The sequence below is a fragment of the Helicoverpa armigera genome, chromosome 20, assembly GCF_030705265.1.
Source record: "Helicoverpa armigera isolate CAAS_96S chromosome 20, ASM3070526v1, whole genome shotgun sequence".
NCBI lineage: Eukaryota > Metazoa > Arthropoda > Insecta > Lepidoptera > Noctuidae > Helicoverpa > Helicoverpa armigera.
Window position 1 is genome coordinate 3,800,631 of NC_087139.1, and position 25,059 is coordinate 3,825,689.

Here is a 25,059-nt window from a genome sequence, read left to right on the forward strand (position 1 = left end):
ACCAGGTCAAAGTACAGGTCTACACAGATAATAAATCAAAGTCAATAATCTATCATGCTTAGGTACGGTGTTATGAAAGTTTTTAATCTTGTCCAACATAATATACTTAGCTACTGTCTAGTCTGATTTTTGGAACATAAGCAAAAAGCCTAGCATTCATTTTTGAGTTGTACTGTTCATGAACATTATTCATATGCACTATGAAGCAGTCTTCAACGATTGTGTTATGTATTTTGTTTGGTAATAACTCTGCGTTCGAGGAAACCAAGTGAAAGTTCCTCAGAGGGAACTTTTTAACTGACTACGCTACGCTATAGAAAATGTATTATGCAATAACAGTATCCTATCTTAATGATTAAGTTTGTTCTTTTACCTGGCTCCTTTATCTAGCCTAGAAACCATTGTATCGCTTTAGACCAGACACAATTTTTGCGTATCAATTCTATACTTAAACACCTGCTATCAAATCAAGTCAAAAAGTACAATATTCATTGGCAATACTGTGTTCGGTATCTTAGAGATATACTTAATCAATGCATACAATTTTGTGGGTAGGTATAATATGACGATAGGAGCCTTTGTCTGCCTGATAAGCAATTGCACTAAAATGTAGGTAAAATATTAAAATATTGATTGTATGATTATTGCAGGTTTTATTTTACAATCGAGACTTATCTTTCGGTAGCAGCCGGAGCTGCGTGTGACCTTTATAGCGAAATAGGGGGCAGAGGCTACCAATCTATGACGTTAATCAAAAACTGTGACAGCAGACAAAGCAATCAGCTGTGTAGAGTGTGATACAGACAGACTTTGAATAAGATATAGGTACCTAACTTGTATATGACTAAGTTTGTATGCAAAGATATCTAGAACTGACTCGTTTTCAGTCAGTTCTAGATATCTTCACTAATTATTATTTTTTCTGTCTCAGTTGCTTTGTAAGAAACAGCTAGTGCAAAACGCGTCCACAGCGATTAATCGATCCACGATCGGGAGAGCATCCCTTCAACAAAATATGCAACTATTCTAGGAAATGCTGAAGCCAGTCGGACCCTTCTCGAACGTTCTGTAGGACCCTAAAACATATCCATTCCTTTAAATACTCACGCAAAGACACAACATCCCGGACTTTCAGGTAGGATATCGCCAGGCGCATGACAGAAGCCTTGTCAAGCTGTTCCACCTCCTCCTTCCTGGCGGGCAGGGCTGCAGTCAGCTCTGCGAAGATCTGCATCTCCTTTGTACGTCGACATCGTGCTGCCACGCGCGACTTCTCCTTACGCTTCTCATTATTCCTGAGACAAAGAAAAAGGGTATTGAGAACAATGGTTTGCAGCAGAAAATATAGGAACTTTCAGGGATTCAATTTAAGAGCTTTTAGAGATGTATGTACAGAGAAACTCAGTGGACGAAGTGGCTAATAACTAATTTGAAAACTGTTTGTTTTTTCGCAGGCTCGTTTTAACTTAGACAAACTAGTTGACGAATCTGAAACTTCTTTCGCTACGGGCGAATCGAGAGCATCGTTTATACAAAACACACTTATTCGTTATGGTTCATTAATTTATAAGACTTTCCATACATAAAGGAGTAGAATATTGGATTTATACAGATATTTGGAGCGCTTGTCAGTAAATAAACTGCACTTGTTGTTGTCCCAAATACTCTTCGCTTATCAATGCATTCCTTCAATTGAATTCTTATAACATGTACTCCTTATCTAAAAACCCAACACCATAAATATCATACGGATACTGCTGTAATTCACAGAAAAGTAAATGTAAAAATGTAAAAGTATGCTGCTAAGAACAGCCTCATCGCAAAATAGAGCAAATCTGGTGGCCATTGTTTTCCCTCAATCAAGGCAAAAACATCACGCTTGAAACCGGCACGCAGACATTCAACAAAGAAATTATCTGCATGCCATTCAATAATTAATTATTAAAGATTTGTTGTTTATATTTCAATGTTTAACAGATGAAGAAAATCGAGAAAATTCGAGACTGTTTTTTAAAAGCACTTATCACTGTTGATCGAACTTAAAGCCACTAAAAATAAGTATGTATCTACCTCTTTTTAATAGCACACAGTTTATCTTTATCGTCAGCCACCTCTGGTACACCCGGTATGCACATTTTTGCTACCTCGCGTCACAGCTCATTAAATTCACCAACCAAGGAAAAATATATTTTTAAAACAATTCGCAGAGACTACAAGACACTACTATAGCAATCTACTAACTGGTGTGCTCAGTAATTTTAAGTTTATTCCATTAATTTGTCATTAGAGCCGTCGGCCATATTATCGCTGTTCCAAATAGCGCATTTAAGAAATGCGTCACAAATGCATTTTTAAACTAATGTTTTAGCCGTTTGTTTGGTTTTTTAACGAGCGATGCGGTTTGAAAGCGACGTGTTTAGCATCGATACTTCGTTTTAGACATAGGAGAAAGAAACAGGCCGTTATACAAATACAATCTAGTTTTTTTTTTTTCATAAATAGAAACCCGACAACGCAATGGTCTTTTTTTCAACCCTAACGTATTCAATTTTAACCTGTCCTTCATTCAAATCGGATTGACTGTACAAAAACTCAGGTAGTCCAAAGGGTTTAATCGGTTACCTTCAAAAACTCACTAAGTATTCAGAGGCCAGCAAAAATGTAAACAATCATGGATGTTACTATTTCGAGATTTCGACGTAATTTATCGACGTTACCAAGGGGACTTGCTCAACTTTCAATAGACATTTATCGATAGGTACTTTTATCGCATTTGATAACAATTGAACGGAAGAAAATGTAGACTAGCCAGCGTCGCTCCAATCATAACCTATTACTTAAATATCATATTCATGTGACGTCACCAACACTATTTTAATCACAAAGGTATTTAATATAATACCACAAATTACCTAATAATTATTCTTACACGTAAACAATACTAAGAAAACAATCACGCCACATTAGACTAGGGCTGTCATACGAGGCATATTTTGCTTAGTTATAATCATCAAATTACTCCGAGTTAACGTATTCCAATCACTCATATGCGTATCAACATTTCTAAAGTCAGCCGACATTTTTTTCTACTGATTTCAACAGTCTGCACCTGATTTTTATACTTACATGGCTTGCACACTAAGCCGCTATGGTCCAAAATGGCTGAGTGACAAAGAGGATTGCTGATATTGTTCCGAACATTGTTGTCAACCAATAACGCCCTAGACTTTGATCCCTAGTAAATACGAGGCTTATCTTGCATTTCAAACACAAACCGATACCGGTCAAGCCACTGGCAATACAAATTACACAGTTTCCTACACAACAAAGTTGTATTAATTCGAAACTCCGTGGAATCGAATAACCGAGTCTTGGAAAGTCGACTTTTTCTCGAAGTTTCTTTAATTTCGAAGCGGTATTGGACCGCTCGGCTCACACTGTACGTACAGCGTTCCATTTTAATGAGAGATGGATTTATATTAGGTCAGTAACTCCGTCTTGTTTTCTTACTAGAATCTGGACTAACAAGTCATAAATTCATAATATGGCCACACATACACACTTTATGAAACGACGTCTAAACATTGAATTGCTTCATTGACGCAAGTTGGTACGTGTCTAGAATTAATGAAGATATTCGCTCGATATGGCCGATACAAACTAGACACAATGTATTTATCAATAGAGCTCGTGTGAATTCGTGGCGCTTCACGACTCTCATACAATGGCCGTGTACATTCAGTAAAACTTCTTATTCACGATTGTTGTGTCTGAAAGTTTGCAATCATTGATACCTATCGTGCAATTTTGTGCATTAAGCCTTGGTTGATAAGAAGTAATTTGACACGCGTGCAGTTTATCACTAATCTTTTATGACTGTACAGGAAAATTTGGATACTGCTGCTCAATATGTCACCTTACATAATAAGTGATTGTAATGAGTATTTACTTTCAGAAGGTTTTAAAGAAAATTATGTTTAAGCGTGCAATGGAATCATCTAGACTAGAAGAAAGCAGTCGATACAGAATTGTGAAATTGAGGAGGTGATGCTAACAATACAATGCCCATTTATATGATAACAGGTCATGTACATATTTCCGATGCGGGTTGAGTAAAATGGCAATAATATGCGCATACCACACTTAGTTTTTGGTTGCAAATATTGTTATAAACCGCAAAGTTAGCTTCCAGTGCAAGCTTAGTCTATTTCAAAAATAACTTACGACCTATTTATTAAAATTCCAAATAAATATGGATCGATAGCATGAACGTGATAGAATTTTCATGTACAACGCAAGGAGCATAGCATTGGCGAATAAAAGTCCTGTCATTAAATAAAAAGTATGGAGCGGAAAAATATAGAACTCCATGTCTCCAAGAACCTGTTTTTAAAAGACGCATTAATGTAATGAGGTCTGATAGCAATTAGTTACACTCTATAAAGCATAATGAATTGACATTGTAAGTGAAATCAGGAATTTTAATGCACAAGAGGGTTCGAGGAGCAAGGCCGAAAAAATCCAAAAAATGAATGCTGCCAATGGTGAAGAAGCTTAAGGAAATAATATCTAAGCACCAATACAAAGTTACACAACAGTAGGTTTAAAATTAAAAGTAAATAAATATGAACTACATAGGCGCGATAAACAAAATTTCGGTATTGCGACCGATAAGACCCACAGCCGCATGGCAGAATGCAACAGATTGAGGAAAATACATGAACAAGTGGAATTTAAGCGCAACAAGCCGTAAACAATTGCTTAATAGAATTATTAATAAACATGGTTCTTGGAAACGCGATCGAAGCATGGATGTAGCTCGAAGAAAAACATTTTTGCTCTAATTGAGTGGGGCATGTGATTGAGTGATGGTTTTACACGATAAATATGTAGCAAAAATGTTTATAGGAAATCGATAGCGTGAAAAGCAACATTACAGATATGATTATAAATCTAAGTGCTCCAACTTCAATCGGTTACTAGGGGAAGATAATGATAGTCAACAGCGTTATGAGAAAGACAGATCGTAGAGTGGAATTTTACAAGCAAAATACGAGTTTGACACATTCACACACAGTTCAAGAGTTCAATGCAAGGAAGGTCTCTCAGAAATTAGCGCTCAGGTGATCCATTGTTATTTAGGTACATCCACTACTAAATAGGTAAGTTTTAGTGCGACAGATTATTTTGATAATTAGCTCGTCTACACCTACAGATATCTGTAACAGAATTTTAATTGATCGTTTCAGCTTCAAAGATAGTGTCGCCAAAAACGCAAAGCAGAAACGTCTCGGAACAGATTTTAGCTGGAACTCATTACTGTCCGAAAAGCACGTGATACGTAGGTATTCATGTTTTTTTAGGCCAATGTCAACGAGGAACAAACCAACCGTCAGAAGCCAATAGAGGTGCAACTACGTACAATTGGCGCTGATTGCAAAAATAATCGCGTTCCCGTCTATCAATTGAGGGTCTGCTGTGACGTTAGTTCAGCAACGAACGCCAGACATGATCCGTTTCAAGTCACGCACGCGAAATAGACACATTTAATAGATACGAATGAAGTTATCGAGATTATAGAGTAAGATTAAGGATATTGTGTCTACAATGGATAGAACAAAGACGTTGTATTTCATAGTTTGTTATCTAAACATTATACGGCATCTATTTTCCATATAAAACCTCAAGTTATCGAAATGGAATAGGTTTATACTGTAAAAATAAGATGCTGAAAATACAAGCAAATTCCTAATACCCAAATACGCTCAAGTTTATTTAGCCATCGCTAAATCTCAGGTATTTGATACCATAGCAACAACAAAAAAACGAATAGCAAGTTTTTATTGTTGGCTGAAGAATGGTCATCGACTCTATATTAATAGTACTGAGTAGGTACAGTTAGGAAAAAATAACATGTTTATTTCACGGTACTTTGATAATTAAAGTTTAATACTTAGGGCAGATCTTTCAACGATTGATTTTCGGTATTGAAATTTATAAAAAAAAAATCTGATATACCTAGACTACCGCTTATCTGAGATGCTTTCAGGACCCCGGAATCTTAACGGCTCCAATTTCTTATGTATTAACACAAGGTCTGCAAAAACTGAAGATAATATTTATAACTGGAGATAATATACCAATTAATTCTATAATACGTGACAAACTCAAAAACATTTACATATGATGTTAGTAAATATTTGTGTTAAAATAACAACAATAACAAACGATAAATTAAGTTAGTTCCTTAATTAATTAATAAACAGGTTGTTAAAGGAAATATCCAATAATTTTGGTGCACACAACCAATACCTAAGTATAAAGTTCATTTAGCTGCTTATCAATTAAAGTATTTCCGACCTAATTTAGAAATTACATATGTAAATAATATGTATATTGTTTTGTGATAAGCTTATGGATAAATTGAGGATACATTAAAGGAAAAGGCTAGGCAGAAAATTAACCACCAACAAAGCTGTACCTTTCGTACAAATAGAACAAAGAACAAAACTAGAAACATGTTTATAATCAAAAGGGCGCAGGTAATGTTGTTTTTAATTAATATGATGCCATTAACGATGTTAATCATAGCATTCTTAGAAACAAGATGATAGATAAAGACGATACAAGTAAACAGACGCACCCAGGCCATAAAAGATCAAATTATAAAAACAATTCCGTCTTACAAGTATCAAAACGGTTTCTGGACTCAATTAAAGCAACTAATACATCATTAATCTTTAAAAAAAAACTGTCAACAGCTACAGTTGTTTTTTTTTAGTTATTTTCAATATTTTCCTCAATCAGGTGCATATATTTTGATTAAGAAAAACTATTATAATGTGATTAAAAACCAATTGATCTCATTGGAAAACGTGACGCGTGTGCGTGGGCGCCATTTTGTTAGTCCCTCGATCAAGTTAATATGGCGGTAATTATAGGCGACGACGAATATCATTTATCATGTTTATTTCATTTTCTTGACCGTAATTGTTACTTAAGACTTCCTTTAACTTTTTATTGAGACGTATAAAGCGATCAATATTTTCAACTACGTTGTTGCAAAAATATTCTGCATACAGGGTAATCGGTCTGGATGAGATGCTCTTTCGTCCTCCGAACTTTTTCTTCAAACATAAAAGTAACTGAAAGCTACCAATTTAACCATCAACACCATGTTCGTGTTTAATAGCTGTGCATAGGTCTGGGCTCCTAATTAATTTGTCAAAATGATCTAAGGGGCTTTAAACTAAATAAAACATGAAATGGTGTCCGAATGCGCACACCCTATTATAAAGATCTGTCTAGACGGCTGGTTGACGCTTCTCGTGACCAAAAGGCTGGCTATTACCTAGGACCAAAGACTATAAAACCACTTGACTGCGCATACAGTGCCCCGACGCTCGCCAAAAGTTAGTGATTTTGCGCGTACTATAAGGCTACGATCAGTACGATCCTTTAGTAGCGACCGTGAACTGACCAATAGTAGCCGCGGATTATGCCGCGTCCCCCCGCCCGCAGTGGTGAGTCGTGTTCTTAGAAAAAATTGGCGAGTGCGCTCTCTAGTGGTTATTTACTTTATGCCTAGGACAAAGGATCAGCATGGCCATCCAACGAGGTAATGTTGCCAGCCTCTTGGGTACGCTTGGGATGAATTTTTTTTTTATTGTTTTATTAGGATAGTTTTTTTTGTGTTGTAAATATCTATGTTTATAACTAAGTATGTAAATAAATCGGTTGCATAAATCTGAAAAAAAAACATGCAGTCTCAAAAATTATGAGTCTCCCTCAAATATGTTTTGGGTATTTTCTACTGTACTTCAAGCAACTTTGTAGATTATTTGAAGTGCAATTGACGATAACCAAAGAATTTGTTGTTGCATATCAAGATCTCCATTTCTGGTCTCATTTCCGCATCGATATCTCGAAAACATCGAAAACATGTCAAGACTAGTTTGTTTAACGCAAAAAGATGCTTCTAGGGCGTTACTCATAAATTAGAATTTCTATGTAGGTTCCTATATTAATTGTTTATCACGCTTGATTGCCGTCAAAATAGCAATAAACGGTAAGCCAAGATACCTAAATACGTGACAAAGTTTATCTTAAAGGCGAGTTATCATACAAACATGCTCTTGATACCTTGCTGCAAGGGTCACTTGGACAGAGGTCACGTTATCAACTGTTGGAGAACAGGACGCGTGTCTTCTCCACGTTTTGCCGTAGCTGGATACCACTTTTGAAGCAGAAGCTTGCAGTTCGTACATTTATCGATTCTTGACAACTCTAAAGCCGATTATAGAATCGATTCGGAAATAAATTCGTTATCGATTGATGAATCACGATTTGTCTTTCTTTATTTATCGATGGCAGTATTGGCTGGCGCTAATACTGATACCTGAACATATCAACCACAAAAACTAGAATTTTACTAAAAATTGGAGTGGGATCCGACACATCGTAAAATATTCTCATGTGACTTCCGAATGCTTCGCGAAAATCGTATATTTTTAGTTCATCACGAGGTTCAGAATCTGAGAAAGCCATGTACCGGGAAAGTTATGTAGCAACAATCACGCGGTTTTCAGCTGATACAATCTTTGGCGTACATCCATGTATTACTCAAACAATAAAAATCAAACTTGCATGGAAACCACGTGGGGGATCATATGCCGTCGTACTTAATTATCTTTTCTAGTCTTGCATAATATTCAACCTTATTGCCAAGCCAATAAGAGTAGTTATTCAGTTCACGATTAGATAACGCACAAAACATCAAAAGTAGGCCACTAAAGATGTGTTTAACTCTCTTTTTGTGCAAGTTAATACCAAGAATACGGGGACTAAGTTCTAAGCAAAGAAAAAGCGGAATTACCACTTTACTAGGCGTCATCAGCTTTTGCATTTCTAAGAAATATAATATGTAGGAGGTTAAAATGGCCGTTTATATCCATGGTAAGTAATAAATCAACGGAAATCTGAACAGTCAAAACAGCTTTTGAAGCATGTTATAAACTATAAACAAGTTGAACGAACGCTGCGTCTACGCAGGTGACGCGCTTAAATAGCCTCAATCGAATCATCAACATAAGTTTTCTCACTAATTGGTGGCTTTGTAACACTACACGTTCTGCTTCTTGTTGAACGATTGAAATGAGACGTGCCTCGAATTTAACAGCCATAAATTTTAAATCGATACGAAAACGAGTAATAAAACGTATCTATTTACTAAGCTTTTGAAACTGTTAAAATCAAATAAAATATTAAGCAGTTTTCATAGTGAACTTACATAAAATCTTCTAAATCAACAACTGTAGTATATTGGCACGCTTGTCCATCCACATTATAGCACATGCTATTGTAATCCCATGCTGGCTCCTGGTTGCAGGGCAGGTTGTGGATCATAGGGCTAGGGGGCACATAATTCACTGGTTGATACACTTCATGAACCGGATAGTATGGATGCACATTTTCGTGCATGTACGGAACAAAAGGCACATTCCTATAACACTGCACTGAGGGACTTCGAAGATTCGAATTATAATCACCATAAGCACACTGAGAGTTCATCGCCTGCCTAGACCACTGATCTGCCATCGGGCACTGTTTTTTCCATCCCCCATCCTCAAAGGGCCCCACGACAGGGCATCCCTGAGGATACTGCTCGCCAAATCCGTTCACGAGCATTTTGGTATCCGAAATTTTACATTCGTTTTAGAGGGAACGGCAAAACAGTCCATCGAGGTACAAAAACAGCGAGCTACTGATAGCAGCAAAGATGTTCTTATCTTCAGTGAGGATAAAAGCCATAGTAGCAAAAACTTGATAATAACAAAATTATTAGATAACATTGAATTACTCGACCCTGGTAAGTCTAGCTGACGGTTGATATCGAATGCCTTATCAATTTTTTTGTGAATTCAATATTGAATGTTTTAAACTGTTCTTAAAACGAAACGAGAAAACCGATAATAAGCTATTTATTGATTTTTCTACAATCTTGTAACGAAACTTATCTTTATTGGATGTACCAGAGGTGATGAAAGATTAAATTTTCCACTTAGCTAAGAAGAGTCTAGAATTATGTATGTATACAACAATGTTTCAGAAAGTTTTTGATATTTCAACGTCAAAGGTGTGATAAAATTATCGATTTCGTATATGTAATCTGTTTGGACAATCGTTAAACTAACACGACCAATGTCCGATTATTGCGTAAATAAAACGATATTTTTATTAAACAAGGATAATGAAGATTAATGCCGGATGAAAAAATGTAACTAAGCGTGACTTATAGCATTTAAAGTTTTTAGTTTCATGCTTATTAAGATGTATGTGGGCGATTCTCTGTAAGCTCGTTCAGCTCCATACAAATTCTGTCCTGGCAATTTTTTTTTAAATTTGACAAAAAACCTAGTCCTATGCCAAAGAAAATTTACTATTTATTTAGTTAGACAAGGAGGCCCACTGAATTTGTACCTATTTTCCGAGTTATTAGCGATTTTCCAAAAAATCATGACAGGGGACTGTTTGAGGCATCAGGGGACTGTTTTGAATGTGAACAGAAACCCACATTTTATGACTTTTCTATGATCAAAAGCCATATATTTCGGGTTTTTATTACCGCAAGCATGACACGACATAGATCTTGATATGTCGCAACATAGATCTTCCAGCAACTCCTGGTGATTGTTGTAAGTTAATATGTTAGCAGTATGAAGAGCGCTAAGCTTCATGTCTATGTGGCTGTGAACTATACAAAGACGTGTTTCGCCATTTTGAGCGTTTGGTTTGAGAACCCATTTCTTTCAACTGCTTACCAATGACGTCGCCGGCGAAAAAGTCGTGGTGGACCTCGTGGGTAAAGAACCAACTTGTCAATTATGAGGGCGCGGCTTCGATTCCACGTCAGGCAAGTACCAATGATACTTTTCACAAGAGACTGTGTTTCGGATGGCATGTTAGACTGTAGGTCTCGGCTGTTATTGAACATCCTTGGCAGTCGTTACGGGTAGTCAGAAGCCAGTAAGTCTAACACCAGTCGAACTAAGGGGTACAGGGTTAGGGCACGCCACCATAGCGGGGACCTCTTTGAGGAGTGGCTCGGGAGGAGTCACGGCGCCCTCATTTACCGCATGACGCAGGTCCTCACCGGACACGGTTGTTTTGGGAAGTATCGAATCGGTCCTGAGGTGGCGCCCGGGTGTCACCACTGTGCGGACAGTTTCGAGGACACGATGGACCTCACAGTCCAGGAGTGCCCTGCATGGGAAGGACACCGCCGGATCCTCGTCGAGGGCGTCCGGCCCTAGTACATGCCATGGTCCGGGGCGAGAGGAATGGGATGCCGTCGCCTCCTTCTGCGAAGCAGTCATGCTCGAGAAGTAGGCGGCGGAACGACAGAGAGTTCGCATCTCTCATCCCGGCTGGACCAGGTAGTCACCACGGGCGCCGGGTTGCGCGAGACGACTCCCGGCCACCGTAGGCCTGGGTCTGTGGGCGATGAGTTCAGATGGTTCATCGTTCCTGCGTCTTTTTAGACAACAGACCCGTGTCGGTGGCGTGCGTAGTTCCACGCGCTCCTCAAGTTGATGTCAGCAACCCTAGCGAGGCCCAGCAGGGCATAGGGCCTCTGGGGCTGCGGGACTGTACGAAAGAGTTACCACGGCCCTGGTACATTAAAGGCCTACGACTGAACACGACGGATTTTTAGTCAGTAAAAGTCTGACACTCCCTCACCGCTTCTGACCCGCAGCGGGAGGGGTAATTTGATGATTTTTAACGTCGTTAAAAAAAGTCGGTTGCACGGGTAACAGAGTTGTGGAGGTCAGATAGGGCAGTCGCTCTTGCCGCTCTGCTTCTCTCTTTTTTTGTAGTAATTCCTCTCGGGATAGCTTCTTCTTTTTAGGAGCCATATCAAGTGCGTTCGATCAGCCAGTGTAATATAATTCAAGTTCATAAAGGAAAAAAATAATGCGATGCAATGATAGTTTGATTCTTAAATTAATAAAAGAGACTAGCGAATAAATTTACACAAACAATTCATGAAAACTATTAAACCAATACGCAGAATACACAGTCCCCTGTTTTGTTAAACAGTCCCCTGTTGCGTTTTTTGGCAAAGGACTGTGTATTTCAGTTAGATTTCACAATATTTATGAAACCGATGTCTTATAGTTTTTTAAGAACCTACCGATCAATTAAGGCACAAATAATGTAACAATTAACTATAAATAGAGATAATTTAAGTAATTAAAATACATACAAGTATTTACCAGAGGCCTGTGTGTGGTAGCGGCCCAAACGCTTGTTTGCCTCACAAATGATGCTCTAACACTAAACAGAATGGCGTATCGTTACCGCATTTGATAAGTTTGCCAACTTCACAACAATTGCATTTCGTTGCACTAATAAAACGAATGTAAAATATTATAGTTTTTATTAAATATTGATTTAAATTTTTGGCAGGGGACTGTATTAAAATTCTCAGGACAAAGTTTACAGGAGTTTATTAAAATGAATAAAGTTGTAATGAGTGCTTGTTTTACGAAAATAATATAATTTTATTATTTTTGTTTGTGATATTAACTGCTAAGTGAAAGTAGTTTCATCAAGTTTTTCGGAAATCGCATTTCTAGGTGTGAATGCAGTGAAAGGGACAGCCAGGGGACTGTATTTTTCGAGCTTCTAAAACGTATAGAAAAAAAATTTAAGTAATTATGGTTATAAAAACAAAGGGCCCGTGAAGCTTCAGGGTTAAAGTTTCATAAAATATGATTTTTTAAATAAGAATTAAACTATTTATTGAAAAAATCGGTCCGGACAGCCGATTACGAGCTTACAGAGAATCGCCCATGTAGTAAATATAGTATTGCCGATGGAGATATAAAAACAAGCCAGCGAAGTCGACACCGACAGGATGCAATTCTCTGGTTAATGACACGACTAGGCGAGACACTGGACTCCCTTTGAATAATCACATAAATTTAAATAAGCATTAAATATCACGTAACTTTTCTATGCTCCATTAACTAACCAGTAAGGGCAATTTGGTCCTAATTAACCCCTTCAGGATGTACGTCAACAAGACAGTCTGAATAAGAGGCTTGAAGAATTTTCCCAAAATGGTTTCGAGGCGTCCACAAAAAAAAAAACCGCCTGCCAATTAAAACATGCGTAGTTTTAACAAGAGCAAAAAATAATAAATTGAAACAGAGTTTGATGCAGTCCTCAATTGAATGAGGACAAATAATGCAGAAGCCAAATTAATAATTTACGAGTATACGAATTTAAATATGTCACACGTGGAGTCATACGAAACTGACCTAAATGTGCAAGTTGTCGACTGCATCGTAATTGTTGAACATGGCCAGACATTCTGATATGAAACTCCAAGGCTTTTTTTTAATACATTATATACTTTTTAAATATGGAAGAAGAAGCAGACTGCTGCTTTTACCTTGATTTGCCTAAACCAATGAAAAGATGAATTGATTGCCTGAATGAGAACATGAATAAGAAGGGAGAGAATGTAATGATGGTGGCACAAAAAGAGGAATGGAAGCGGGAAACATATAGCGCCGACTCCAAATAACTTGGAAAAAGGGAAGGAAGAAGAATATTTACTCGTAAATAAAACAGTAGTTTGAACATTTTCGGCCCAATCTGTTTGCAATGAGAAACATTACTGTTCATGTCACATAAAAAAATATCATGAATCATGCCTGTTGTGCATGCATATTGTTAGTGCATACAACGCATCCCACGCAAATTGTACCGCAGATGCGAGATGAGAAGTGCAGACATAATAGCTTCATTGAGTTGTTCCGATTGGATCTACCAATCAGAAGAAGTTCCCAAGATCTATAACGTCTGCCGGCAGTTTTCAATTGGCTACACTTTATCGCCCATTGGTTCAGTCTCATGAACTTCTTTCATTCTCATTATAGATTTAACTAAAGCTATTCAGGAAGGCGAAAACTCGAGTGTTCTCCAAAAATAAACCTTGAATTATTAATTCAAGTGTTCTTAATGTTTATTTCGCCTTCCTGACTTTCTTGAAAGTTCACCAGAAGGGGCGCATCATAAATATGTATCGCAGCGTTCGGCTTATTGTGTCAGCCGTCAAAACTCATAGATATTCAACACAACGCGTTTGTGGGCCGCCGGGCGCCTCATTCGAAACAAAGGTTTAATTTAAACATGTTTATCTGTGTGCCCACATTATAATAAATGTATTTAACAATATGTGTATTCAGATAGTGGTCAGCATTAGCTGCTAACTAAACGGCTCTAGACGTACGCCAAACAAGCTTATCATCACTAAAAGTTACAAGTTTTAAATCTTTTATGTAAACCGCTGTAAATAGTAGCTTGTTTATCAAGCATGGTAGTTAATTCAATGTTTACTTAAAAAGCAATTACCGTTTATGACTCAAATGGCTGTTGATGTTTTAAATAACAAAATTTAAAGCTAGGAAGATAAAATATAGTACAAGGAAAACAGGTAGGCCTTGCAACAGATAAGTTAGAACGTCGAGATCTTACGTAGTTCATGTCAAGAATGTTAACCAATTAGATTCCTACGCAGGTTTCCATCAAATTGATATCACGATACTTTCTTAATGATAAAAGTAAAAAAATAGGTGCAATCTACTTGTCATATCTATTGTAGTGTCAAAATAACGAAACTGACGACGTAGCAAGCTTGTCGACCACTGATAGTGAACTATCTTTTTGTGTCGAATTCGAACCTTTTGATGTATGAGTTGTCGCGGGAAACAACAGTAGGTAGATGGATAAGAATCGATAGTCACAATTATATTTAGAATGTAATCTCACCTTGACTGGTTGATGCAGCTAGAGCATTTTATCAATTTCTGGTCGCATTATTGGCTTTCTTACTGCAGGTAAACGAAAGGGGGTACATAACTTATCAAACTCGATGATTTCACGCCATGAAATTATGGAATGTTAAAATGGCGTCATCTTCAAATGTTGATGTTTTTGGGCAAAGTCTCTTTCTACACATGTCTGACTTGATCTTCGCTGTATATTATTCTAAGTCCCAAGCATTTAAGAGTAAGCTAATTATATTCTTTCAAGGTGTATGATAACATTATACCAGTTATACAGTCATTACACAATTGTGTCATACTTTTTTTTGCTCTAAACCCCATTAGATAGAGCAAATCTCATATCAGGCTTATCAATGACGCCATTTTGATAACAGTAACAAATAACTTTTAAACTAAGCTTAGCTGACTAATGGAACTTGCGTTTCATTTCAGAAATGAAAACGGCAACTAATACCAGAAAAAATATAACTAAATCTGCTTATTTATAACAGCTGTCTTCGTTTCTTATAAAATTCTTGTTTTTAAGGACACAATCTAAGTAATAAATTAAAATGTTTTAAATGCTTACAAAAAGACAAAATGTCTAGCAATATCAAGCTTTCAGTAGATCTAAAATGTTGATAACATCAGATTAGCTATCGCCTATCACGTGTCTTCACAAAATTCCATTTCTTCGCGATGATAAGGAACTGATTTCTTTATCATATTGCTGTGTTTTGGAATATGTTGTGACCGCTGCTGTAGGTCAGAAGCAATGTGTGGTCCACCGGAGAAGAAAAAAATAATTTGAGTCGATGATGGAATGAATAGTACCTATAACAAAATATATTATCATGTGCTTGCACTTTTGACAATATCTACCTCTTCATATTTATAAAGAGATTAGTGTTTTAGTCACCAAGGCCGATGCACATAAAAGCTCCTTCAAGCGTTTCAACAAAACCTAGTCACTTGACTTTGAAAATTAACAATGCATCTCGAAATGGTTTGTTGCTAGATCCAGTCAACAAGATAGTTATTTCTTGTTTCGGAGTTTCTTCTCATCCACAACAACTACTTTGAGATAACAGTTTTTGACGCCGGCTTTGCGTGTCTTTTTACTTCCAGATTCTGTTCTATCTGTGAATGTTTCTGTAACCCCAGTAATTTCGACCCGTGCATGGCATAGCGTTTGTGACCACACAAGGCAGTTTACTAGTCACCAGCCCTGCTAATAGTAATCTCCTGGTCCTCCTCTTCCCTTCAAATAGCATGGTGCTTCTACAACGCAGTTGACACATTATATTCCTGTAAGTTTCCTACTCATTACACTGGTTCGAGAATAACAACAGAATGCATTTGATACAGACAATTGCACTTGCGTGCTGTAACAACATATGTATCATTAAAGTAAATTACTACTTTAGACCAGTAGGTAAAACGTCAGTTGGATAATTTGCCTTTACATCCTTTGAAATCTTGATAGGTTTGCAAATTGTGTTTATTATAACGTTTGATTTGTAGTCATGTGTAAAGAATTTAGTTTGCTGTGGTAATAATCGTCCCATTTGACTTTTCCGTTGCCGTGCCATTTGGACTTTGGACGTTCTTTCTCGAAATCCCAGCACCTTGAAGCTATGTCAAGTTAACGGCAGAATTAGTCCACCTGTCTACCGTCTACTTAGAAATTGGTCTTCTGTTTCTACTTCTACTAATTTGAAACCGTTATGTAATACCTGACAAATATTGGGTTTCTTACAAACTTTTAAACATTTCCTAGTAATATTAGGATGACTAATTGTACTTAGAAACCAGCTCAATATATATATCTGAAGAAATTACACGTACATTTTGACAAATTATCAGTTCCGAATGTGGCATTCAATCGGACGGAGCCATCAAAAAAACATGTTACAGTCGCAAACAGAGTTCACGGTCGTCAGCGTTTGCGCAGTAAATAAATAGATCATTGTGATAAATTCGACGCCGTGCCGGTTCTTTCGTAGGACTACTTATTTTTGAGGCGTCCATTCTAATAAAATATTCTAATCTTAGGTGCCTACGATGTAATGGTCGATTTCATTTGAGAGTTGGTACTTTCTTTAATTTAGTAAGTACTGTGGTTTTAATATATTTTCTTTAATGTTGGTCCCTGTGAGACTGAATTCCTTGGTATTCTGGAGAAAGCGTTAACAAATAATAAACACAAACGATTAGTAATGCTTAAAATAATACTAGGAAATGTTTCTGGAGAAATGTCACGAGGAAAATGCAAGAAAACTATTTTTGCTTATTGACCTGTTTTATGATTGGCTGGAAAATGTATCTATTGTGAAATAGAAAGGGTCGTTAATGCAGTGTTTACTATTTTGTGCCCCACTTTCGGGATAAGTCTCGTTTGATTAATGTCAGGAATTATTTATTATAGGTATTTTTAGATAAAAATGCACATAACAACAAGTTTTAGAGAAAGTTCAACGTTTCCTTTCGTCTTGTGTGATGTGTGACCAAAAAACAACAAAGTGCATTACAAAAATATCATAATCGCGAAGTTTGGATGTACCTACGTATGTGTGGATGTTTCTTACTAGGTATTTCACGTGAAAACTTAAAAAGATTTTGAGGAAACTGAATATCAAAATTTATCTACTGGTATATGGAAAATTCTGCCTAGCTTCTGGATGCAAATTGCATTATTTCTGTTGTATAAATATCTATTATTTCATTACTCGTAATTATAGGATATAATTATATGTAAATAGTGATCAGTATTAACGTCATAGCTTAGTTTTCCCAGACTGTCACGTTTTAATAAAATATTTATTACAATTAATTAATAATATGTCATGTACTTAAGTTTTTTTGAAGTGCATGACGTAAATCCTCTAAGTATAAAGTTAGACATTGACTATGATTTTCCATACGTTTCAGTACTAAGAATAAAAATACATCAGAAGGTCTTCTCAACATGTTTATCATTCCAAACGTAACATTCGATTAATAATAATTTAAGTATCGATTGAAATGCTTTTAGTTGCATCCTTCAAATGTTCGGCGTAAAACCGGAATATAAGAACCAATAATATTGAGTAGTTTGGGATTGCCTTATGCAAGGGATTTACCCCATCCGTAACATCAATTATCAAAATTCCATGAATCTGGTATGATGTTGAGCTCAAATACTAATGACCCCGCATATCAATTTTGCTAATTTACCTCCTACTGTATGTTTGAACAAAGCAAAACGCCCATTAAGTAAGATAAATAAAAAGTCCGTTCTCAATTACTTTATTGAAATCTGCACGGATTTTATCTGTTTCTGGAATACATAAAAAGACTCTTAAAGATAAACCTCAGCTGCCAATAACCTAGAAAACGTGTAATTCAGCCAAAAGATAATTTATCTCAATTCTCGTAAATTGATGAAAATAAGTTATTAGCCAGCCTGTGTTTGCAGTAACTAGAAAGTCTGTGGTTCCTTTGTCAAATTACTAAATTATTAATAAATTGTATAGGCAGCAGAACTATCAAGATGGGACTAAACGTAATTAAGAAAGACAAGAAAGTAGATAGACGTAGAAATAACGACGTGATTGGAAATCGTTCCTGACCATAACTTTCTATAATATAAATTACTTCTGCCAGCGGTTTCACCCGCTCCCGTGGGAACTACTTCCCGTACCGGGATAAGAAGTAGCCTGTAGCCTTCCTCGATAAATGGGCTATCTAACACTGAAAGAAATTTTCAAATCGGAACAGTAGTTCCTGAGATTAGCGCGTTCAAACAAACAAACAAACTCTTCAGCTTTATAATATTAGTATAGATTTTTCATCGTTTACTCATATGGTCGTAAGAACTTACAGCATACACAACCTGTGAGACAAAAATCATCTACAGTTTGGTTTCGGTCGTTCATTCCTGTACCAGAATAAACTCAATCACGCTTAATCCCCGGCCTCCAAATGACGTCACGTAATTTGTCCCTCTCAATACTAAATTGAAGTTAAGCTTTGTTGATATGCAAACTGTATAAATGTCCATATCCTTATTACATCGGAAGTCGGAATAAGGTCTACTGACTTAAGAGGAAATGATTGGGAGATATATTTCGTAAGTAAATGAAATGTCAGCAAAGAATCCCTTTGGGAAATTATTATAGTTGTATTTTTTAACACAGTTGTGTGTGGATGAGTAGACTTCTTAATGATAAATTCTTCTGTCTGGGCATGAGTAAGTGAAAACCGCGTGTTTTTGTTATTTGGAAGTGGTTAAACAAACAGTGAAAATGGCGCGGCGCCAATCGTTTTTATGGCTTTCAGAGTGTTATTGTTGATGTCTGAGGATCGTCTTTAATTAAACGGCGTAAAGACTATTCTTTTTCGAAACGCAGATAAGATAGTATCCACACAATCCTGGGCGTTTATTCTGTTCTTCCACGAGGATGTGCAACAGGCCTTTGCATCCAGCAGGAACAAATTGGCAAATTACAGAATTGGTAATTGGCAACGATCGCCCCAACGGGCGTTTGAACTCCCTAGGGGGAGATCCAGATATATGATAAAAAGTAATTTATTCTGTGATGGTTGAAGAGTTATGTCCAGGATCAAAAATTCTGTTTAACCTCCATTTTAAGGTATATGTGTGTTTATTGGTATATGTCCCTAATATGTATTTTGTTAATTCTGAGTGGAAATCCCATCCTTCCATGTTGTTTCAAAGTTTAATGATAGCCAACTTTATGTTTCATTGGTACTTTGGACATGAGGAAACTGAGACGGAAATCCGAGACTGCAGATAGTAAGTATACCTATGGATTTTCGTAGTATTTATTATACCTACTTATTAGAAAAAGACGTTGGCGCCTAATGAATGAGCGCCGCTTAGCGCTAAAGCGTGTCCATGACGTCAGACAAATTAGCATTATTTCTTGCAAAGGCTGTTGACCTTCCTAAGAGCTGACGTAGACTATATTCCCAGGGGTTTTACTCAACTAAGACAATCATCAAGTAATCGGGCATTTGGGGCTATTTTGTCCTGATAGGTTCTAATATAAAATCACACACAGGATACCTACATAAGTGAGATCCTCTATGTGATTTTGTAACTGGCAATTGGCTTAACTTTACTAGCAAGGGGAGGCGTTATGCATTGCTGCTATCACTCCTTTAATTCCTATGCTAGATTTGGAGTCCCCTGTCATCATATTCCAACAGAGCGGCCAATGTAACTCGCTGTTGAGACTTTATTTGCCAGCTTATTAATTTCTTACTTTTAACATAAATGATCACTATTGGAACTGAAGTCTGCGAACTTTCTGATGTACTTGATTTTGAATAAATATGATTTTATACTGAACAAATAAGTAGGTATTTAAAATTCGAGGGATTTCTTTTTTCCATTAAATAAAAACATGTGATTACGTAATTTCCTTACTAGGTATATCTGGTAATTACATTAAAATATAAGAGGTAAGTTCTGACCTAACTATATTTATTTGTATTGATGACAAATATATAAGCCCAAAATTACAACAATCAATTTAAGGAAAAATCTTGAAAGTTACCTACATGTACTACCCAAATTACTCACTATTATTTTCCTAAAAAACAAGCAGTTGTTTTCACCAGCTATATAATCCACTAAGTAAATGATTGACAAAGAAGTTTTATCAATTATTCTATTATTTATTCATGTCAGCATATCCTTGCACCTTGCTACATAGGGTCCTGCATCAGATTTATTTGTTGTGTTATTATGCTACATCAGTATGACACCACAATGTCAAATTGAGTAGGTAAGTATTGTATTTCATTAAAATTCATGAATTCTAATGTTGTAGGCCATTTTTGTCTATTGTTTAGCACATGGCGAAGTGAAGAAAAAGTTATTTTCTGTTTCAGGTACTAAGTACTTTTATGTTTCATTAATAATAACAGACAAACTATGTCAGTTATTGAAATTGATTCTGAAACTCAATTTCAAAATAATATGATTTGTAATTTTTGGGATCGACAAATCGCAGAAACATGAATTACCAAAGACAATGCAGAGTAATATTTTTATCATAGGCTGCACAAAATCAGGGCTAAAAATTGATGATGCAATACACATGCCATCATTATATTCCCAAAATATATATTTATTTTGGTGTAATTTTGTTTTACAGTTGTAGAGTCCGTAGCAGAAGTAGTCTTACCTGAATTAGGCAAATGTATTTGGGTATTTCGGCAAATAACTTATTCTGAGCCTAGTGTTGCTAGAGTAAATTTTGCTGTGAAATTGTACAACCTATCAAACTTAATTAAAGAGACATGTTACATGGTAGAAAAACTCTACCAAAACCCTTTGTTATGGCTCCCATAGAAAAAATAACCATGATAATGGGGAAGTAGCTCATAATCAGTGTTATCAACCCAATTTGTTTACAATGAAGTCGTTTTTTTTATCACCAACCTTCATGTAATCACAGGAAATGTTGAACACAAACAAGTTCTGTAAAAAGAAACTTGGAATAGAATGGTACTGTGGGTCCCGTTACAATACCTGCGCCGCATCGACCACTGACAAGAATTGTTAAAACATTGTAATTAGTACCTCTACAAGGTCAACCTGCCTTCTGTGTATGATATAATCTGTTCAAATAACCAAAAATCAAAGAGAAAGTTCAATGAATACAGTGACACTTGGCAACCAAGTTAACAGGAAAATTTAGAAATGATACAGCGAAAACAGATAGCAACCATTCATTAAACTTAATAGCTAGGTTATGTTAAACACAGCTCCTAAGTAATTATAAACACTTACCTCCTTTTCTGATTAGCTGGTTTCGTAGACATTTCGGTTTTTATCATTCGACACTATTATGAAACTTCGCGATACGAACACAATCTTAGAACACTGCTAAGGAGAGTATCATATCGCTTTCCACGTTATCCTTTTTGGTTTGTCTGTTCATTCACCACAATTAAGTTTCACTAATCACAATTTAGGTCATTTTACAATGCACTACACTTAAAAATGCACTTTGTTATCGTGAACTTGCACAGTAGAAACACGAGATCAAAAACGAAGTTTATTACAGAAGTTGGTCTTGGTTCTATGGTCAATTTCCTATATCGGTGAATTAATATTAAACTAGCCGTTTGATTGGTTAGAAACTGGTCCGTACATTGTAATCACCAATCATATTTTAGCAACAGACACACAAAAACAATCTTACGTGTCACTAATACTACTAAACAGCAACAAAAGATGGCGCTAGCTAGGATTGCCGGATGTTTGTGTAGTAATACCAAAAGATGTCGATACTGAACATGCAAATGAAATATTAATTCCAAATATTAAAGCTGCAATGTTAATTTCGTTTACACGATATATATTTTTTACATATGCTTCTTAAAATTTGCATTTTTATTTAGAGATACGTCACATTGTTTTGACATCGTTTAATGTTCACGCAGTATTGTGTTAAAAGAACAGATGGCAGCACCATTCACAAAGTTATCTACACTATAATATTATAAAGAGGAAAACTTTGTTTGTTTGGTTGTAATGAATAGGCTCAAAAACTACTGGACAGTTTTTAAAAATTCTTTTACCATTCGAAAGCTACATTATCCACCAGTAACATAGGCTATATTTTATCCCGGTACAGGCAGTAGTTACCATGGGACGCGGGTGAAACCGCGGGAAAACGGCTAGTGATAAATAACAAGATAGGTACATTCCGTGGTTTCATTTCACACTATTAGATAGTTTTGTGGGTTCAAGTTAGATCTGAAATATTTTTATTTATTTAAAAACAAACACACTATCATTACAGTTTACAACCAATTCGATAGTGGGTGTCCACAATATTGTAAGGGTAATAAATGAGTTGACAGATATAGGTACCTAAATAGGAGCACAACTTAAAAAAATGTGACCCACACATTCGGTTAGGGTTAGGTAGGCACCTATCACGTAATATTTATTTTATTATAATCGCCGGGTAAAACCTCGGTGAAGATAAAATTAGGAAGGTACCCGGTATCTACCTATTGATGCATCGTACCGGGACTCATTACTTATGCGATTGAGATCTCTATGGTCCATTTGTCGGATGGGATCACGGGACTCGTTGGATCATTGATCAACCGTCCGAACTGGCCAGTGACAAATAGGTGATTTTAATGAGAAGAATGCCCTTATTATTTTTATCTGTGATCCATCATGTGTTTAGAGGTGGCCATCTTAAAACTTAAGATTTCGTTTTGTGATTGTGGAGCAGTTATTGATTAATTATGTAATTAGGGACTACCTATCTGTGTCGGTAATCTCTGTATTTTACCTTTAGGTCAGTTCTTAATTAACATAGATATGGGCCAACCTTTCCTCACTTAAATGAGTTCCTTTTGAATAGGTATAGATACTTGGGTAGGGGTATACAAATGAAATACCACCAGTCTGTTAATTATTTTAATTAACAAACTGCACCAATGGGGTATATAAATCACGGTATAATTGCATTGGTGCTAGAAACACGCGGGTTCTAATGAATGCCATTAATTTAAACTTTGGAGAGGCTGTATAGCGGCTGTCAGTAAGATGCAAAAAATACACTTTTTATTTATAACTTAATGACGTTAAATCATACCAACGGCAACGGGAATGGGTTAGGCAGAAGTAAAGCTATAGGTAGAAGGTAACCAGTTGTAAAAGCCCTTCTTCTTCATAGTTGCACTCATTAGAAAAGCTTCACTGTTAGGTACGGGCTTAATTGGAACATATACCTACATAGGTATCTGTTTGGTCTATTTTAAACAATGCCTTGAATGGTTTGGTATGTTCATGTAACATATTTTTAAATTAAATTACAACGATTATTCTCCTCCTAACAAACATTTTCAATCACTGATTCTACCTACCTAGTCACTAAAACTTATAGACAGTTACCCTGTCGCCTCATAAGGATTGCCTAAAACTGTTATACTTACCAAGTTTATTTTACAAAAAAACATTAGCCAAAAACGATTTCCGACCCTTCGCATATCACGCAAGCAATCACTCATTCTCACAAAGCCAAACCATAGACTGTAGGCGCCTTCCATAGTCGCGGTTCGCCATACATCATTCGAGTAAATACTACAAACTCGCTATTCATAGCAATTTTACGGGCCGTAGTAACAACTGAGCGATAATTATGTAAGTAACAACACGAGGTGTGTTTTCAGGCATTTTCAGTACTTAGAATATTTTGACTTGCTAACCAAAATAAACACACACAGCCAGGTATGTGAATATTTAAGTACTCACTTTACTAATTTAGGTAAGTAGTTAAAATGTTAATTAAAACGCTAATTTTTCACACCTTTTAATCGACTGTAGCAAAGCAAAAATATTTGTTTTCATAAACAAACAAAAACAAATACACGAATAATACGGTAATCAAATGCAAATCTCATTGCTGCCTGAAAGGTTGGCAAATAGGATTTAAAAAATATGTATGTTTATTTTTTATGCGTTCATATTTGATTATCTACAGATTGCCAGGTCCAAGTTACAACAGAACAGGAGAATCTTGATAGGAATTGAAGTCATACTAAACAAAAGGATCGGCTAAGTATTCGACGCCTGTTAACCCAGTCTATATAACCCAGACTGTAGTTACTCTATTTCAGTTACAAATTCTGGAGCAAATTTTGTTCTCAATTGGTGTTTATTTATGTGAGGTCCTGTATTTCTTCGTCAGAATGTGAGATGGCAATCGGAAATCTGACGGCTTTTCATATTAATTGGTTGCTTTTAATGCGGTACTGGAAGCTTTTTTTGAAAACTTAATCTTGTGTTACAGAAACTGTCCTATACCCGGGATACGAACAATTGTTATGGGAAAATTATTACATAAACCGCCGATAAACTATAAAGGTGCACAGATACTGGCCAATAATACTTAAGAATTTATTAGTATGTAGGTAGCATATACATATGTATATACTTGATTAAAGCTGGGCCACCGTTAAAAGAATATCTGTTTAATTCTCCACCAGTAAGCAAGGTATATACGTAGCCAAAAATAGCCTTACGTTAGTTTTGCTACTTTATTTTTAGCTTCAACCCAGCTTTTAAACTGTTCTCTAGATAGTTATTAAAGTCTTTACTAAATTACTGATAGAGGTATCAACAGCCATAAACGGTGTTTTTATAGGGAGCTTAAGATATCTTAATAGCCATATGACATGC

At 36.2% G+C, this 25,059-nt stretch overlaps 1 protein-coding gene across 5 annotated transcripts in view; it reads right to left on the reverse strand.

Annotated features, from left to right (window-relative positions):
* Positions 1-21,954, reverse strand: part of LOC110377451 (hypoxia-inducible factor 1-alpha) — a 72,868-nt gene extending 50,914 nt beyond the window's left edge. For 2 of the 5 annotated variants that reach the window (XM_064039792.1, XM_064039791.1), the window contains exons 1-2: positions 9,290-9,798; positions 1,108-1,295 (exon numbers count right to left, since the gene is read on the reverse strand). In XM_064039792.1, the coding sequence (XP_063895862.1) occupies positions 1,108-1,295; positions 9,290-9,687 (586 nt within the window). In that variant the 5' untranslated portion in view covers positions 9,688-9,798. Of the gene's footprint in view, positions 1-1,107; positions 1,296-2,070; positions 2,201-9,289; positions 9,799-21,642 lie in introns of those variants that run through there. The other 3 variants (XM_064039794.1, XM_064039795.1, XM_064039793.1) reach the window with 3 other exon arrangements.
* Between the last annotated feature and the right edge of the window lie 3,105 nt (positions 21,955-25,059).